Source organism: Cyprinodon variegatus, unplaced genomic scaffold, assembly GCF_000732505.1.
Source record: "Cyprinodon variegatus isolate N-32 unplaced genomic scaffold, C_variegatus-1.0 Scaffold369, whole genome shotgun sequence".
Classification (NCBI taxonomy): domain Eukaryota; kingdom Metazoa; phylum Chordata; class Actinopteri; order Cyprinodontiformes; family Cyprinodontidae; genus Cyprinodon; species Cyprinodon variegatus.
Window position 1 is genome coordinate 103607 of NW_015150822.1, and position 19678 is coordinate 123284.

Sequence of the window (19678 nt, forward strand, 5' to 3'; positions counted from 1 at the left end):
TGGTGGAAGAGGTTGGATGTATTACCGGTACGTTGGGCAGTCCTGACAGTCTCCACAATGCAAACTTTGCATTTTGCGTTATTTCGCTCTACATCCTCTTTGTGGAACCCAAGATATTTCCAAATTACAGATTTTTTTTGGGAACTATATCACTGGATTAACTGATATTGTTTTGTCTACAGCTGTGTTAGCCATTTCTTCACTGGGTAAATCCGCCATGCTTTGTTTGCGCTCTGTCTGACTGTACAGGTGGAGTCACGTGATTACACAAGGAGATTGCACACAGGAAAAAAAACGGCAGAATTAAGTTTATTTCTTTTACCAGCATGGGAAAATTGTCACCGGTTATCGTAGTGAATGACGGTAACGAGAAAAGTCCGGTTTGTCGCCCAGGCCTAATTAACTTTTAACATAATGAAAGGAATTCTTCTAACAACAAACGTATCACACAGTCCAGGTGGTTTGTACACCTACTTGATAAAATGCCTCACTGCTTCCTTCTGTCCTCAGCTGTATTGTTTTCTTCTGCTCCTCATTTTTCTCACGAAAGGTGAAAAAAGTGCAGTTTGTTTTGCTGTATTTCCTTACAGCAATATTTAACTAGGATCAGTTATATAAAGCAAAATCTGGCATGATGCGATTAGCGGAGATGTTTTCAAAGCCCTACTTTCTCACTCCCAGGATGTATTACCATGTTTTTTATAACATATTTAGGTGTTTTATCAGGTAGCTCTGGATGTTACAACATCTTGAAGAGAGCTAAATCAGGGAGTGAAAAGCTTAAAGTGAGATTAAGAAGGTGGCAGGCAGAAAGTTGAGAGTTGGTGAGAGATTTGTTAAAATAAAATCAAGTTAGAAGAAAGTAGAAGAAGGGAGGAAAACCCTGTCATCTGTCAGTTATTTTATCCAATTACATTCGCTGCCAAAGGGGCATAAACACAGTTAGATGCAGCAATTTTAAGCTCTGGAATCTATCTTGCAGAATAAGACGCCGGCAGCTTGCCTCTGCCTCCTTTCTGTAACCTTCTCCATCCCGCTGCGTAATGACACCCCACTTACAGCTGTTTCTGAGGCCTTGTTTCCAGCAACATGCTTCCTTTCTCCTCTTTCATCTCTCAAGTTGAGTCTCTGCCAGGAGATGCTCAGTGTTCGAGTGTGTGTGTAAGCCTGAGGACGGAGCTGTGATTAAAGAGGGGGAAAATGTGACTTGTTCTAGATTCTTTCCTCTCTTCTACAAACAAATTTCAGGATGACCTTGGGAGGGAAATGGAAGGGGGGCAATGTCACTGCGGGAGCCTGAATTAGGGGTATTAATAGAGTGCTTGTTGCCTGTTAACATACACAGAGACAGCATTGTCAATCGTTGTGCAGAAAATGCACAGCATGCTCCCTGTGTTGTGACTCCACTTACATTTTGGAGCGTGATTAATTATTATTAAGGTCCAAGCTGAGGGTTAGCAGCTAAAGTTTGTCATCTAACCAAAGTCTGTTTATGCAATTTGTCTATTTCCACTTGCCTACATCAGCAGCATCCTGTACAAATATGCTGTTAAATCCATCTGTTATTTAATATTTAATCAAATCATTTTCAGTTTGCCGGTGGTATTAGGGCAATAGATGAAAGAGTGATTCAAACTCAGACATTCTTTAACAGATATGGAATAAATTCACAACTTTCCTTCAAAATATAAAGGAACATCAACAAAGACTCCAAATGAAACTTATTTCAGTCAACAGTTCTTTAACCAGGCTTGTGAAATTTGACAAAAACTACTGAGCAAAATAAATACATTTGTGGCCAGTATAGTTTCTATTGGAGAAATAAACACAGACCAAGCCTCTATGCTTGTATTGCATTAAACCCTTTGATTTCCAGTATTAAAGTTGTTTTGCAGTCCTTACATCTCTGAAAAAGTGTATCTGAGTGCAGATGAAGTTCTGTGGAGATTGATTTATCCTCCTTGGTCTTGTATTGGGATCCCGTGTTTGGATCAAAGAGGACATTTGATTTCCATAAATTCTTCTTATATCATCTGAAACAAAGACGAGAATTGATGGATATCGATTATGGTCTATATTTTTAATTTCCCGAGAAGTTTTTTGATGTTTATCTGAGCAGACAGGCCGGTTAAACACATCCTCCGTTTAGTTAAAGTGGCGACAGAAAAAACCCAAAACCCAACAGTCTCTTGTTTAGGGAACCTTTTCTCAGGAAAGCTGTGGTTTGATTCTCACAGGGAGACACAGTTTGTGATTGTGTTCACATTGTGGTTGAAGTTAGAGTCGGCCTCAGGCTGGATATCAGCAGACTGAGAGCTGGTTCTGGTGTCTTACATATGGGGCCTTTAGCAAGGCAGATGCTGGATGTCATCAGGGCCTGAACCTCAGTGGAAAAAATCAGCCTGCAGCTGAATGCCTTCAACAGATGGCACATGACAATTTCCCTCTGTGGGCTTAGCTGTATTAACACATGTTATATCACGCCGTAAATCAGAGTCTGAAACTACCATCTTCAGATGATTTTAAACAACAAATGTAAAATGCTTCTATATAATAATTTGATCCAAGATGGAGAAAACAGTTTATAGCATACCTGTAGGCCATCTATGGTAGCTGATCAGGTCAAAAAGTTAAACCTATGTATTACAAAGATGTATTACACGCTGAGTGCTATATTTCATTTTTTTGTCCTTCAGTGAATGAAAACCAAAAGTAGCGTATAGTTTTTCTTGTTCTTTTGTTTTCATAAAATTTAAATATTACATAAAGTTCCTTTCTTACTAAATCATTTTTAAAAGCACAATGTCACGTTATGGACGTATCGTATCTTACACTATCAAGGGGACCATGAAAAAGAATAACTCTGCAAGGCCTCAAGATATCGTTCCTTAAGGAGGAAGCTATTCAAGGTGCTGTGTTCAAGCATGTGGATAGAAAGCTGAGTGGAAAGAAAAAGCATGATAGAAAAGAGCATAAATAAAACTTTAACCAGATTGTAAATAGGGGTGAGTTTTGGCATAGGTGTTTCCATACGATACGCGTCACGATACTTGGGTCATGATATGATATTATCACAATATTGTAATATCACTATATATAGCAATAATTTTCACAGATATCAAAATGAAATGAATAGATAAAAAAGTGCTGTAAATGTTCATCAGAAGATATATCATTTAGTCATTTTGGTATCCATGTTGTTTGAGGTGTGAGTCAGTCCACGTCTTCCACTGTGACTGCCCCAACTACAGATATGGTGCTGCACAGCTAAAGGGCTCCACAGCTCTATCTGCCAGGTTCCATTTTCCCTAATCTTTTTAGGTAAAAACGTTTTGTTTTTTAAAATCGATGATTCCAACTGAAAAATCGATATTATATCCGGGAGTCTAAAATCATGATATATCGACGAAACGATTTTTTCCGACATCCCTAATTCACTAATTGTGAAGCAGCAAGATAGGAGCTGCTATTGGAGACTGTTTTCATGCAATCTCAGCCTGCATCCTGCTAAAGATAAAGTAAATATCATGATTGGTCTTTTTACCCATTGCAATCCTTTTCTTTTTCTTTTTAACTAATACATGCCTCCCATGTTTAATGTATGTGTTTTTGATTAGGCTGATGACAAATAAAGCTTCAATAATTAAAATTTTTTATTCCAACATTTTGAGAATATTAAGTTACAGTACAATTTTTAACTGCAGCATTAAGAAAGCTGTTGATACTTGATTTGTTTTTGCTTTATCTCTCACTCATTTAGATAATATTTCAGAGAATGTTCTTCTGAAATAAAATATAAACCTTTCCCATTTTTTGCATTTTATTTTAAATGATGAGAAAATAAAAATAAGTGCAAGAAATACTTAATGTGGAACATTTGCTCTAACATTTGTTCAGTTTTGTCCAACAGTGTTGTTGTGACTAGGGTTGGGAATTGAAAAGATTTTCACGATTCCGATTCCCTTTTCGATTCTATGAAACGATTCGATTCTTTATCGATTCTTTTTTCGATTCCAATTTGGGGAAAAAAGGAGAACAAACAGTTTGATTATCAGCATCAACTTTGTTTACTTAACTATTGCACAATCTTACAAACTCAACAAGATCAAGATGTCCACAGGAAATGTGAAACTGGAGTAACATCCGTGTTTAAATGAAAAATGAATACAAGAACAAACTTAATAACCAACAATGTCTAATCACAAATGATGGGATAATAACCTATTTTAAATAACAAAAAATACTAATTATAAAACAGTAGTAGGGAAAATTAACAGTTCTTTTGCAGAAAGATGAGCATACCTGCTTTTTCTGGAAGGATACAGGATCTTTCAGCGCTTAAGGTGTCTCCAGCCGTGGAGAACACCCTCTCAGATGGGGTGGAGGAAGCCTGCACACAGAGGTAGTTTTCAGCCAGTCCAGATAGCAAGGGCAGCGTATCTTGCTTGTTCCACCACCACAGTGTGGCGCTATCCCTGCAGGGGATGGAGGGCAAGCTTTTATAGAGCTGGAGTTCCTGATCTACCCTCTGGGCTAAGGAAAGACGGGGCTTTGATTCACAAAGTGACCGCAGCTCGTTGTCTTCCTCCTCGAATAGTTCTTCCAACTTGCGTAACTTGCGTAACTTACGTAAAAAACGTGACGTAAGTCGTGCTCCCCAGAGCCGGCGCTCTAGGCTCTGGTGCTGCGGGAATCGAAAAAAGAATCGTTCAGCGAGCTGACAAACGATGCCATGGAATCGGAAAATACGGAACCGGTTCTGAACAGGAACCGGTTTTCGATTCCCATCCCTAGTTGTGACCTCCCAGTTTATGTCCTGTTAGTTAGCTAGTGCTGCTGTGTTAGATTTAATCTCCAGAGAAAATCTCATCATTTGCACAGCCCATCATTTCAGATACTGTTTAATCTGGTTTGTGTAGGTTGAGTGTGAATGCTGAGCCACTTTATACATTTCAAATTGAGCCTTTGTTTGCTTTATGGAAATTGTAACTTTTGTTCTTACAGTTATACATTTCTTTAAATTAAATTTCATTATTTTGATCATTTGTAAGTGAAGGTGTTTTATCCTAACTGGCGTAATGGAGGGGTGTGTCTGATTCCAGATCACACAGTAAATACAGTAGTAGTCATTCAAAATTTGGCTGGTCCTTGGCTAGTCCCCTACGATTCCTTTTTAAACATCTATCTTTGTGCTAAAATATTCTTTCTGTCATTATTTGTCGACATTAAGATCTAAAGAGAAGCGTTATCTCCTGGTCAGACCCTGTAATTCAGTGAAAGGGTGCAGTCAGAGTAAAAAAATATGCACGCTAATGAGAAGGCCAGGGGCTGGAAGTTGGAGGGGATTTTGCTGTCATCCGGCTGGCTTTTGACTGGGAAGGGCCATTTTGAATGGCTTCTACTGTAAACCTCAGAGTGCTCTGTGGGTTAGGAACCCTACCAACACCACAGCATGATTCCACCACCACCGTGTTTTTCTCTGGACATTGAAACAGATGTGTTACTTTCACTCCCGAAGAGAACCTTCTTCCATGTTTTTATGGCAAACAGGATTTCTTTTGGCTTTCTTTCATCTATGCCTTTCCTCTCTCCCCTTTCCAACTAAACGTATGTGGATTTGGTTTCTGTGTGAAGGCTCAGCAGTCATGTTCCCGTCTCTTTTGCCTCATAGCTCTGTGTGGGGGCTCTGTCTGTCTCTAGTGAACTATTGACTTGTATCTGCTGTAATCTATGGGCGGATGTGGTCAGATTAGTGTGGATTTTTCTTGCTATCAGATGCTCAGATAAGGTGACAGTCAGTTGGGATGTAGAGAGAACAAATCCTCACGTGCATATTTAGTGGTTAAACCCCCCCACATATGGTAGATCTGTTCTACATCATGATGCCTGCTAAGTAGCTGTGGGAATATCACCCTACATTTTTTCTCTCTTCGTGTTAAATGGTGTCCATTCAACACTTAGTGCAGAAATAAACAAAGGCATCAGAGAGATATTAAAAAACAGGCAGAAAAACAATCCAGCAGCTTTCAAAAGAAGGAAAATCCAAACAAGCTGGGAAGAGAACTATAATCTTTTAGGGCCAAAATAGTGCAAATCACATAAAAAAAAGAAAAAAAGAAAACGTATTATTCGCCACAGACATTAGAACAGTGTTATATATTCTTATTTCTTTTCCAGGATGTTGTAGATGCCAACTCTTAAAATCTCTGGGAATGTTTTTAAAGTGCCTAATATTAATATCTGTCTCATATGGAGCAAATTAGATTTTAATTTTGTACATCTGTCTGCACATTAGGCTGATATACATCAGTGCGTCAAATAATGAATAACAAATAATTCAATCACATCAATGCACCAGTAAGAAAAACAAATTTTGTCATTTTTAAGATACAGCTCTATTTTAAAATGTAGTAGGCACAAGACTACAGTGAACATATTTATATATATATATCTATATATCTATATATATATAGATATATAGATGTATAGATATATATAGTATTTGTTGTAGCACCTTAAGCTAAGAGTGTCCTCCAGTGACACTTTTAGATTAAAATTAGGTATTAAGTATTTCACTGAGTCCGCTATAAAGGGATGATGGGAGTTCTGACTTCCATAGGAAAGTGACTGCTGCATGAAGATGCATTTAATAAAAATTAAATCACTTTAAAATTGTTTAAACATTTTTCCTTGTGATTTCTAAGGATTAGGCTGTTCATGATAAAGCATTATGTCAGTCAGGCCAGAGGCAGATGAGTTCTGCACTGTTCACATGCTGAGTGTCAACAATATAACCTCGCTGTTTCTGATCCCTGTTGTTGTTCTTTTCAACCTTCTTCAAATCAGCAGTATTCCTAGAATCCACATGTAGTTAAAGTGCCGGTTTTACCTCCCTGTGTTTTCTGTCCAGTTGCTCTCAGTGTTGATCTGTGATAACCAGAAATCTTTGATGCTGAGCTCACAATTGGATATTGTTTTTAGCTGCATCTCTTGTTCTTAGTTTCTTTACTTTCACAGGCTGATCCAGTGATTACAAGATTAACTACTGTTAGTCACAGTCGCCTTGCCCAGTTTTTGGCTTCGCTTCTTTGTCAAACAAGCCAGTGATGATGACTTGAAGCTCTTGAGTTGAGTGAAGTTTTTAATGTGCAGGAGTTTTGCTTCTGGATTGCACGTCTGGCAAACTACACTAAAGGCAGGCTGAACGTCGCAGCAGGATGAGTAAATAATTAATTTGGAATGGCTGAATGCCATTTAGCTGTGTCGCTCCCAGGGTCCCAGTGTTAATGCTGCAGGCTTGTTTTAACACAGTCATCATTTACTGACAATCAACAAAAGCAGAGCTAACACTATTAGTCACAGCTTGGTTTTTTTTATATGATAAAAAAAGGCTCCCAACTCAGGCTCCTTCACTAAAAACTCGCTGCATAAAAGAAAAGGCGTTTAGCTTTTTTCTGCTCTCTCTTCAAACGTAGTAAAGACCTTATAGAAAGCTACATGCCAGGACTGAATGCACTGTTTGGTCCTGCACAGATTAGCTTTGTGCTTTGGTTTTTGCACTCGTGCAAAGTTTTTTAATAGACATCTTAACGAGAAGAGGTGTTTCTACAACGGAGATTTAATGTGCAGATCCCTGTGTAATTTGGCTGAGCTAAGGGCAGAAAGGTTTCCAGGGAGTTAAAGACACAACTCAGCTATTTGATGGAAAAAGAAAGTTCATCTTGAGACATGAAAAAACAAGCAGATTAACTTCTGGATTTTCAGATGGAAGTTAATAAACTGAACTTTTATTCTGTGCACATCAACTGTGAGCCAAAATCATCAAAGTAAGCAGAAATGATCAATAAATATATAGAAATATATAAATAATTGATCAAAGCGACGTAGGAAATTGTTTTCTTTAAAATCAAATTGCTTTAAGTGGAGCTAGCAGCCTAGCGGTTAGGGCATAGAGCTTGGAATCCAGAGGTTCTGAGTTGGAGCCCCACTCCCACTGACTGCCACTCAGGGACCCTACACAAAAAGAGCTTTAACCCCTGATTACTCCCCAGGCACCGCACCTTGGCAGCCCACTGCTCCCCAAGCGGATTGGTTAAAGGAAGAGGTACATTTCTCCAATGTGAGATCAATAAAGTTAAATTATTGACAACTAACGAGACTATAAGGAAGCTCAGATTTTATATTTATCATGGTTAATATCTTTACCTGTGTAATAAAGGTTTGATATTCCAATTGTGATATTTTAAGCATTAACATTTTCTACAAAGTTAGCTCATCGCTTGCAGCTTCATGTTTCTCCTGTTTTCCCATAAAAAGGCTGACTCTGAAGAATCCTAACAGCTTTATTTCCATGCCATGCTGAGCGTTTACCATCTGACTGACTCATCTTTCCCCAACACTCATAGTCATTATGTCTGTGTAAACTTTTTGATGTACGGTTGTTCTGAATCTTGGATTCCAGACTTGGTAATCGTGGTGGTTTTAGGACAGAGTGGGCATGGAGATTTTCCACAGAGTGGGAAATAAAAGCGAGGCTTTTTTTCCTCTCTTCTTTGCATAAAAAAGGCTTGAAAATGATTGAGCTAAATATAGAGAAGAAAATAATTTCTCTGAGGTGTAAGTAAATACCTGATTAATGCTGCTGTGGTGACATTTAATCGTGCTGTAGCGGTAAAAAGAAAAAGAATGGATCGATAAAGCATTTGGAAGGGGGTGAAGGTGAAAATGAGCTACAGAGTAAAAAACAAGAAAGTTCACCTGCAGTTTTATTAAACGGAGGGCAGCAGGTGGAACAGGGAATGAATGGTACTAATTGCTTTGCCTCTCTCATCGATCTGCTGGTTTTTAATGTGAATGCAAAGATTGAGGGCCGTGTAATAATAATGGTAGATGGTAAAGGTGTCAGCCAAGAAAACCTCGCAAAGCGACGGCTGAAACTGAAAAAGCTTTAGAGATTTTATCCTTATTGGTCAAATAAGGATAACCCTAAGAGGTGGATTGGTTCTTTTTTCATGACTGCATTAAATGGTGAATGAGGTGAAACCTATTGCATTTACTGACTGAGGGCTTGATGACTGAAGTGATGACAAAATGGATGATTTACTTTTTAATTATAGTCAAGAGTCCAAGGACCCAAACGCTATCAGAAGAGCTGGGGGCCATTTTTATGCCTGAGTGATTCATGGTATTGAAGAGTATCAAGTGGCTTTTCTCCAGTAATGATCAGAGCTGAAATGAAGATGAGTAAAATACAGAAATGCCCTCAAAGGGAGAAACCATTCAAGCCGATGAATGTTTTCAACAGCTGTCTGCCTGGTTGAATTATAAGAGTTGAGCTTTAGTGATAGTTGTATCACAGGTTTCACTGACACAACGTCTCAAGAAAAAAGAAATGAAGTAGAGTAAAAGATGTAAAAGGGTTCAGATGGTATGAATATTCCCTCATGCTCTGCATTTATCCCTCACTCTTCATGTTTTACTCAGATTTTCACTACAAACAGCTAAAAAGAACAATAAACATTGTATAAAATGCATGTGTGTATATATATATGTGTATTTCATGTGTTTTGGAAAGGTCTAATCGGAAATCTCTGTTATTTTTTTTCTTTTGTTTGCTTTCAGGATGAGTGGAGCTCTAGTTACTCGTCCATCCGCGGTAGACCTCAGAGTGCAGATGAGAAGGCCCACACCATCGACGCCCTGCCGCCAGGTGGGAACTACACCTCCTCATATCAGCCCACCTGAGCTCTAACTGTAGATAGGGAAAACAAAGCATTAAAAAATCATCCCTCTTAGAATCTGTAATTTTTGTTCTTAAACCTCACTTTCGCATTGCCTTTGAAATGTCCTGACTACCAGCAGATTTGGTTGCATGCTGATGAGCTGATGCAGAGATACATTTCTTTGACATTTTCCTTTTTTCAAGCAAGTTTCAAATAAAATCTTCAAACAGTTTATCTACTTCTGCTTTTTGTCCTGCAGCCTGGAGAGGTTTTCTAAAACATGAACAACTTAAGACTGTCGGAATTTAGACGGATGGAGTTCAGTAGATGGCTGCAGTTTTTACCCACTAGTTCATAATCAGACGACCATAGATGGTGCATCAGGTTTGTTTTTGACTTAGGTGATTTATATAAGTATGTTTTTATGTCCAAGATGTATAAACAGCCTACTTCTTTAGTGTACACTACAGAGAGGAACGGCGGGAGAACATGGCTGATTGATGATCTCTCATTATCACAGAGACTCAATGCCACAGCAGCCTGTGTGCATCCCTCACACGACCGCGTCATGCATCTGCTGAACACTTTCTTCCCTCCCATCCCAAATGGGATCCTATTTGGAAGTAAAAATCGGGACATTTTGACTTGAGGGGTAATTCAGGCTTGAAATTGTTGCTGTGTCAAATGCAGCAGTAATGCACCTGGTAAGATAGGCAGAGAGATGGTCACAAACAAGGAGATGGAGGAATAGGGGCCTGAAGATTAAAAGATGGAAAGATTAGAAGGTGAAAAATGTAAAGATGAACTTGATTTCCTTGCAGGAAAATATTTTAAATATAAATGAACCAAATCAAATTTGTTACAGTGTCATACGTTTCCAAAAAGCCTGTGTTTTTAATACTATGCTTTAAATTCTTTATTCAGTGCAAGCTGAGGCAGTTTAATCAAGCAGTTTAATTTAGCATTACTTAATATATCATTTTTATATTTAGTAATGCTTTGCTCCAACCGTAAGAGTTTAGAAAATAAATATTGGCATGACTGAAAGTGATTAAAAATACCTTTAAAACTCAATATGAACTTTATTAAATAATTTCTAGTATTCCTTAAGGTTATTTTAGGCTGAATCAAAACTTCATAAATCCATCTTATGTCATCAAATTACACTTAAAGACAGTCACATAGTGGATGAGGCTATGTGTGAGGCTATATGTTTCTTGAGATGTTTACAAGCCGGTCTGAACTCTGTCATAATGCTCAGTAGGATGTGTTGGTCTGTATGAAAGAAATGGATCATCGGGCATTCGTTTCTGAAGAACTTTAAAATAAAACTTTTATTTTTAGAGGTTCTTCTGCTCCTGTTTGCTGATGTTTCAGACATTTATGCCTTGTGTTGTTTGTTTTGCTAAAGGTGTGATGACAGCCTCTGTTAGCCTGAGCTCTATTTATTTCATTGCTTTGAGGTATTGCGTTTGCCCTAAAAACATGTTTTTGTTTTGGCTGATTTTGTAAACTCATTTCGATAGCGTCCCTCTGAAGCTGAGCATTGCAGCTGACATGAAAACTCATCCCGTCAGTGTTTGCGTTCTCTAAGCTGGTAGGCAGCGCTGTCATTCTGGGAAGATATGCAGAGGATTTCTAGACATAAATCCTTCATGTCTGGTACTATTACTTGGAAACACAACAGCATCAAACGACTTCCAGAAACTGTTGCAACATACAACCTCCCCGTGGGCAGCAGCCGTCTGGAGCAGCTCACTAAATAGAGAAAAAGGAAAGAGAAACTGTTCAAAAAGCGGAGACTATCAACAGAAGCCAGCTTAAGGAGACAGGTGCAGAGTTACTTTGAAGGAGATGATAAACCGGTTACTTTAACTAGAAAAGATCAAATGGGGGAAAAAGCCTCCCTGGAAAACAGTGGGTATCTTCATTTTGACGTATCATTTGAATTAACGTTTTACAGAAAGTTAAAAGCAACAAAATATTTTCTCAAGGGGAATTTTGAAATGAAAAAAGAACTAAAGTACTGCAATAAGGTTCTACTTCTTATTCTATCAGCTGGACATAAACAAAGCTGTCCCTGTTGAAAACACGTCTGTAATGCAAATGCGTCACCTGATTTCATTATTTTTTTCAGAGATTTGTTTCTTTGTTTTAAAAAAAAAACTGAGCTGGAGAGGCAGGAGAAAGGTAGACATTGACCTGGAAACTGTCTGCAGAAGGTTGTTTTACCCACAATGTGGGGGCAGTAGGGATGGGTATTTTCGCCAAAGTCCTGAATCGATCCGATTTTGATTCATACAGTTTTAAATCGATTAATTTCGATTCGATCTGTTTTTACAATAATGAAAGTAGTTCAACTGTGTTTCAAAATACTTATGTATTTTATTGTTTCCTGTAACATTAAACACAAAGTGCAAACTTGTAAATCAGACAGTTTAAACTTGAGATGTGAAGAAAACTGTCTCGTAAGTGCAAACTTTGTGAAAAGTGACAAAGTTAAGCCTCACTCGAGCAAGCAGACGTAACATAGCAGGGACACAGCAGACATGCATGAGCTGCATTATCTCCTCTGCACAAACCGTATTTGCAGCATTGTCTGTAACAACTACAGGGTGTTTGCCGGTCAACCCCCATTAGTTAATGTTTTAGTCAACCTATTGGCTATATTTGCAGCTGTGTGGCTTAAAGTAATCTTGAGTGCATCTTTCCTGCTCATTTAAATGTCAACGTCACGCGCATCACTATAAAACTAATCAATCTTATTCCCTAGACATCGATTTTGCAAAAATGTCAGGAATCGATTCGAAATCGATTTTTTTTTTACCCAGCCCTAGGGGGCAGCGGTTTGTAAAATGTACTACATTGTGGGGACCCACAGTTACAGATGTTTGCAATACAGAGATTATTATATTATAATCTCTTTTATTATTATTTATATGTTATATGATTATTATTATAAGAGATTATTCTTTAGTAGGAACGCCCCGATACAGTTCTTTTAGTTTCCTTAGTTTAGTAAATGAGCACAAGTTATGCTCATTTATAGAATATTAGAAAAGGTTTGATAGAGTAATATTACTCAAGTAGAGAACAGTAGTCAATAACAAGGGGAATCAGAACAGCTGATCCATTTATCATAAACCAACGGGTCATAAACAGAAGCAGACTGTTTCTATCAGATTGCTTATATCTGCGACTTTAGATGCAGGCTGATATATTTCGATATACATTTATTTGTTTGATTTCGGACCAATTTTAGTTCTTGAGATGATTTTCTTTTCTCTACTCAAGGAAAGAAAAACAACCTGGAGAATGTGGGTTAAGGTTCATCAATATATTCAGCAATAACATCACAATTACACGTATTCCTGATATCATGTACTTCTAAAATGCAATATTTGATATTATTCAAGTTGTTTATAGTTCCTCTTTTGTAGGTAAATAGTATTAGTTATTAGAATGTTACAATTTACACCGGTGCGGGTGTTTAGGAGGCTAAAGGTCACAGAGACAGATGGAAGCTGAAGACCTGAACTTTAAACCCTTGGATTTGAGACTTCCTCATGAAATAGATAATAATGATCCCATGGTCCCACCTCTACTAATACTATCTCTAGTAGTTGATTCTTCTAATTAACATGCCAGACATAAAACAGTCTTTTCCTCAGAGAGGGGTTTGCTTCTTTTGTTTTTTGGTGTACACCCCCACCTATGCAGAGGGATGCTCTAATCTCATATTTCCACCTCCTGACTAGTAACCAGCAGCTAAACCGCACTAATGGGTTGTTTGCTGTGTGTCCTTAATCTGTGTTAAACTGTGAAATAAAATGTGACAAATCTGTCTGCAGCACAATGATCCTTATAATCCTATCAGACTGCACCTGAATACACAGAGGTGTGTTCTTCAAAATAAACCCCACTTTCTTGGTTTGTTTATTTAAATCTGCAGTAAATGTGCAAATGCAAGCCTTTTTTTCCCCTCTGACTTACAGCAGAATATGATGTATGTTCTCTTGGAGCTGAACCACAGTGTTCTGGCTCTGAGTCCTGAACCCTGCTCAGCATATTCATGCATAAATTCCCTGTCAGCCTCGCTGAGCTCTGGCTTTTAGCCTCGTTGAGCCTCAGCTGGAAGCAGTCTGCCCTCTGCTGCCACACTTGAAGCAACCTTACATCAGGCGGCCCACTGCCTGCATTTCTTATTCCCACCGTCCAACACAGAGCACGCTTTTTAGGTTTAGTGACAGTCTCTGGCAGTTTGTTTGTCTAACAGTATTTTAAAACTGAATCCGTTTTTTTTGTATATTTTTTTTCTCTCCAGGTGTTTATACTGTTTTTTTTTTACTATAAATGCCACACATTTATTTTATTTTATTTATTTTTTGTCATTCAAACCATATAGCTTAATCTTAGTACCGGTAGTCTGCTGTCAGATTCCAAAAACAGGGGAGACTGTTTAATGTTGCGACATTGCAGTGTTGACAGTTGCTTTCAAGGACTAAACCTGGAAGCTACAGGTCTTGTGCCCCTGGTGGCTAAAAGTTACGTAGTGTTATATAATATTCATACCTTATCAGTTATTATACATTTTTCACAAAGGTTTCTTGTTATTAAATATACTTCCTGTAATATACCTTTGATGATTCAGCAGATATCAATACATTGCTCTTTGCATAGCATTAAAAATATGAACATTATAAAGGTTAACGGATGCTGAAAAGGTCTAGTGACGCTTTACTGTCACTTAAAGTGCATGCTTTGCCGATTCCTCCCATTTCCTATCCATTGATGTTGAGCTTTATTCATTACTAAATGTTTTTATTTTTGTTTTTATTGTTTAAACTGGAGTGTCTATGTATACCTTTTATCATTGAATATATCAGGGAAGAGTCACACTAATGTGAAAATAATCGGTACAGCCTTAAAAAACCTGCATCAATTGATTTCTAGCAGCATAGGTATCCCCCTTATAGAGCTATGTCATTTATGTTTGTTTTTCCCACTATTTTACTGTTTAATCATGAACATTGAACTTAACTATGGTAAATGAGCCCCCTGGAGCTTTGGCTTTACCTCCTGGATGAATCATCTGTTAAACTGATCAAGGATATTGACACATCTTCTCTGATTTGTCCATCATTTCTATGTACGGTATTCTTTTTTGTGTACAGGTAAGGTGCGGTGGCAGGATTTCAACCAGAACCTGTACATCGGAGCCACATTGGTCCGACCCGGTCAGGATCCTTATGCAAGAAACAAGTTCAACCAGGTGGAGAGCGACAAGCTGCAAATGGACCGTTCTGTTCCCGATACGAGACATGACCAGTAAGTTGCTGCTGTGAAGAAAATACAAACGAGAGCCCCAGGGGCACCTCGGCTTTTCTGTTAATTACATCTGCTGCGTGTGTGATTGCATGTCTTCATGCCATTCTTTGTCGCCTGTCAGCTTGACTAATCGGTACCAGACTGGATAAGATCTCCTGGGAACACCCTCCATTGTTGTCTGAGATAAAACCAGAGTCCCACAACCATACATGCATACACATCCCCATGACTTCAGATTGTTCGGTTTGGAAGAGGGGGAGAAATGATCTGGCATAACATCGACTGAATTAATCTGAGGAAATAATCTGTTAATAAGCCAAAATGCCATTCATCTCTCCAGATTGGAATTTAAATCAACTGTTCTTGTTAAACAGTTTTAGGCTCAAAGTATTTGCTAGGCTGACCTCTATACTTCTGAATCCCTTGCCCTTTAATTTGAAGTCAAAAAGCGTAATGATGACTTTACTCCTCTGTAAACTAGTACGCTCATTTAAAAAGGAAAAAGTCACTTTTCATAACCAGATATGACATCAGTATTCTTACATGCAGTGACTTACAAAATATTTGTTTCCTCATCTTTTCCTCACTTTTTCATGATAGAGCGACAAACATCCAGATCATTTATTGTGATTTTATCAAGATCAACACAGATATAGAGAGAATTATACATGTTTTATAAAAGAAATAAAAACACTTGAAAATGTGCTTTTGCTTTAAGCCCCAATAATTCAATTATCTGTAAAACAACCTTGTATGTGGCATCTGTTGATAACAGATTTTCAGCTGAATATATCTCTCAATCGTAATGAAGAAGAACATCCCCACAGCATAACGCTGCCTTCACTGTGCCTCATCTTTGGAGAGACTGTTCAGAGTGATAATGTGGGCTAATTTATCCCTCACACAGCATCATGTTTCGCATGAAGATTAGAAAATTTAGCCATCTACATGCCTGGTAACAAAGTGCAAACTGAATATGTTGCATCTGCAACAAAAGACAACAGATTTGTAAAAAGCGTCAGATCTCTGCAGCCCCTCCAGAGTTGGTTTTGGCATCTTTGCTTCCTCCCTTGTTGCTTGGTGTAAATCATGGGTGTTAAACGCTAGAGTTGGAAGCTAGGCAGTGAAAATTGAAATTTTTTTTTGGTAAATGTAAATCTTTTGTCCAGATTTCAGTTATTTTTGTCATAATAAAACTGTTTTAAGGAAGCAATTGAACATATTGTTCCTATTCTGTAAGCTCGGTTTTGCCTGCAAAAAAAGCAATTTCATGGGCAGAACTGTTGCAAACACAGTGTGATCCTGATAAGTCTCCTGTAAAGGGCCAAATAGTTCTCAACATGTCATCATATTAAACCGCTAGAAGAACCTGGGACGCTGTGTTTTCCTTTAATACAGTATAAAGACAAAATATAGAGCCAGGAGACGTTTGGAGCTTGGTGGTTTCATGGACTCATCTTTTCCTTTATTGGTTCAATAAACATGATTCTTAGAAAATTGCCAAAACCACATGTAACATTGCAATGAGGCATTGGAATCATTTTTTTATTATTTCACACAGCATTTCACAAAGCATTTTTTCCCTAAATGTCAGTCAATTGTGCATTTTGTGGATTCTAAAGTAAAATATTTAGATTTTGGGTTTGCTTTTCTGTCCAAATGTATCAGAATGAATAAAATAGCATTTTATTTAGCCAGTCTCTTTTCTCTCAAACTGGTCTCTTGATTCAGTAGTACCTGCTTAGTGGAAGGTTTTCCTCTGTATATATCCATTATGCTTGCCAGAACCTTTTGAACATGATTACCCTGGTCCCTCAGTCCTCTGTGGACTGTTAGCTTTCAGTCAGGACGCCGCTTGCAGTTTCTCAGAAGATACACACTTTGGTCACTGTATAGTAAGCATTATAATATAATTAGGGCTGAAACAATAAATTGGATTATTCGATGATTGAAATAATCGTCAGCTAATTTAGTAATCGATTAATCGTTAACTGCTATAGAGACTCCAAAACATGCCTTTAGCTGACAGAGCAACCCACTTAGGGAAGTAATTATATCAAAATTAAAAAAAATATATGTATATATAAACATTTTGAATTTAAGATAAATAAATAAAAAGTTTTAATCTGTCAGTATGCCTTATCCAGAGCTCCTTAAGTGGAAAAGTTCTAGTTTAATCTCGTTTAAGTTTGTAAACAATCTTCTTTAAGAAACCGATTATTAATCGAAAAAATGATATTGTTAGTTGCAGCCCTAAATATAATAGTGCTACCGTCCATCTCTGGTTGTGTTTTTTGGGGGAACATTTTTCTACTTTGGTATTTATTTTTTATCCAGTTAGATGAAGCTGAAAATGTCCTCATTGCCAACGTGCCTAAAATCTTCTCAGGAAGAAAAGCGAAATCTTTGTTTTTTTATGGAAAACTTTTGCTTACCAGAACCTACACTCTTTGTAATGTTACTCTGTTAGTCAGGTTTCCTTTTCTACTCTCATGCTCACACACCAATACCTCCTTATGCATTGGTTTCATGTAGCGTGGACATATCAGTTGTAAAGCTGCGTTTAGTCTTCTCAGATGCAGAAAGAAAAATAACAAAAACCAGATTATGTTGCTGATCCTTCATGATTAGATGTTCTTACTCTGTTTTTGAAACACTTTTGAGTTAATTTTTTCTGCGATGCTCTAAGGTTTCATGTTGAGCTATCACATTTTCCCATCAGGCTTTATTTCATGCTCTCACTCTGTATGCATCATGATTATGATGACAGGGGGTCTGTTTCTTGCTTTAATCTTCAGCGATGGGAGTTTTTGCATCATCCTCCAGCTAATTTTTTGTACTGCTGAATATTTGGGGAAACCAGTGATATTTATGGTTAATTCAATGAAATTAGCTTGTTTTTACTACTTAAATACAAAAGATCTGTAGATAACCTTCTCTTTTAAAATAAAGTATAACTGCTTTCTAATGTGACCAGAGTCAGTCACTAGATCCATTCAGTAGTTTTAAGCCAGTGTCTGTTAAGATGTGCTCAGTCATTTTTTTTATTTCTTTATCTTTGCATGTTGTGTAAACACAACCATCACCATTTGCTCATATATTGACCTGAGTCAGAGTGTCAGAGCCATTAGCCCACTGACAGCCGTGGGACGTGTGTCCCATTGATCCAATGCTGATGGGTTGTTTGCACAATGTGCATCAGTGCTGATTGTTAAGACTCTCCTGAATTTAAATTTGACCTTATTGTTGATACTAATCCCGAGTCATGGGGCTTAGATGATGAGATCAAAAGTGTTTTTAGGTTTGACAAAGATTTCGGCAGAGCTGTGATTTCTTTACCAGGTTTTCCTTAAAGACTAATGGAGGCGGTTTAAAAGCTAATGCTGCTCTGACTTATGTATTGCTGGGATAGAGGACTTGATGTTCAAACACTCAACAGCAGCCTTTCACGGGGGGGCAAGTTAGAGCGTCTGAAAAATAATCAAAGCGATCCCTGAAACCAGCCGGGGGGGATTTAAGATTCTCAAGGCAAATGATCAGTGAGTCCATCAGAGACAAAGGTCATCAGTTGATGGCCGGGGGAGCATAAATTGCAAAGGGTAGCTTAGTTGTGATATTTGGAAGACTCATGTAGTTCCTTGCAAGAGTATCCACACCTCTTTGAAGTTTTTATTACATTTATTCAAACCGTATATCTAAATATCAATGTTTTGTTCTGGATAAATGAGAGCTGGGATGAATTATGTTCTCCACAGCTTTATCCCTGACCTGTTTGATCATAAACACTGCAGAGGTATTTAGGGATTCTTTATTAATAGCAAATCGTTGGATCCAGCAGTTTTATAGTTTGCTTTCTTTTCATGCAACCCTTCTACCAATGAAATATAAGATATTGCATCAGATAGATATGACCCTCCTGACTCTCTGAAATGCAGCTTTTAGCATCTTTAAATCTAATGGCTTTTATTACTTAGGTTGTTTTGCTGTACTGCCTCCTGAATGGCCCGAGAGAAAACTCAATGCTTACTTTGCAGGATTGCCTGGTTTGCAGTGCTTCTTTTATGTAGCTAATCTGTGAACTCTCTGCAGAGTTGAGGCCTTTTAATTTTGTGTAAGATCAGAGAAGGTTATCACCCAGCCAAGCCTGCAAGAACAAAATTACATAATTTTGTTTTGGAGTTCTTGCAGCCTGCTTTTTGGCACATCCACTGGCCAATACCTTTTCCTTGTGTGCTGTCAGGAAATCATTGTATCCAGATGCTTCAGCGGGAGGTTTCCATGACGACATTGATCTCGAACTAGGCATGAATTTTTCATACCACAAAGAGATTTTTTCATTCAAAGTAAAAATGTTTCAATTTTTGCACTTGTGTTGGCCTAGTGGTTAGAGCACTGTGCTTATGCTCTGAGAAGGTTATAAGTACCCGGTACAATCCCCACAGCCTCCACTCGGGGTTCTTCAGCAAACCCTTAAACCCTGATTGCTCACCGGGTGCCTACCAATGGCTAACTACTCCAGGGGATGGGTTAAGATGCAGAGAACAAATTTCTTGTGGAACAATAAAGGGATTTATATTACATATTGACCTTTACTGCCTTTGCGTCTTAGCTTTCTCTCTGTATCCTGT

The 19678-nt window shown here is 38.0% G+C and overlaps 1 protein-coding gene across 1 annotated transcript in view; it reads left to right on the top strand.

The window, feature by feature from the left end:
• galnt2 (polypeptide N-acetylgalactosaminyltransferase 2) overlaps positions 1 to 19678 on the top strand; it is a 69356-nt gene that overhangs the window by 27882 nt on the left and 21796 nt on the right. The window contains exons 2-3 of the mRNA XM_015386467.1: positions 9622 to 9709; positions 14897 to 15050. Of these exons, the coding sequence (XP_015241953.1) occupies positions 9622 to 9709; positions 14897 to 15050 (242 nt within the window). The remainder of the gene's footprint in view (positions 1 to 9621; positions 9710 to 14896; positions 15051 to 19678) is intronic.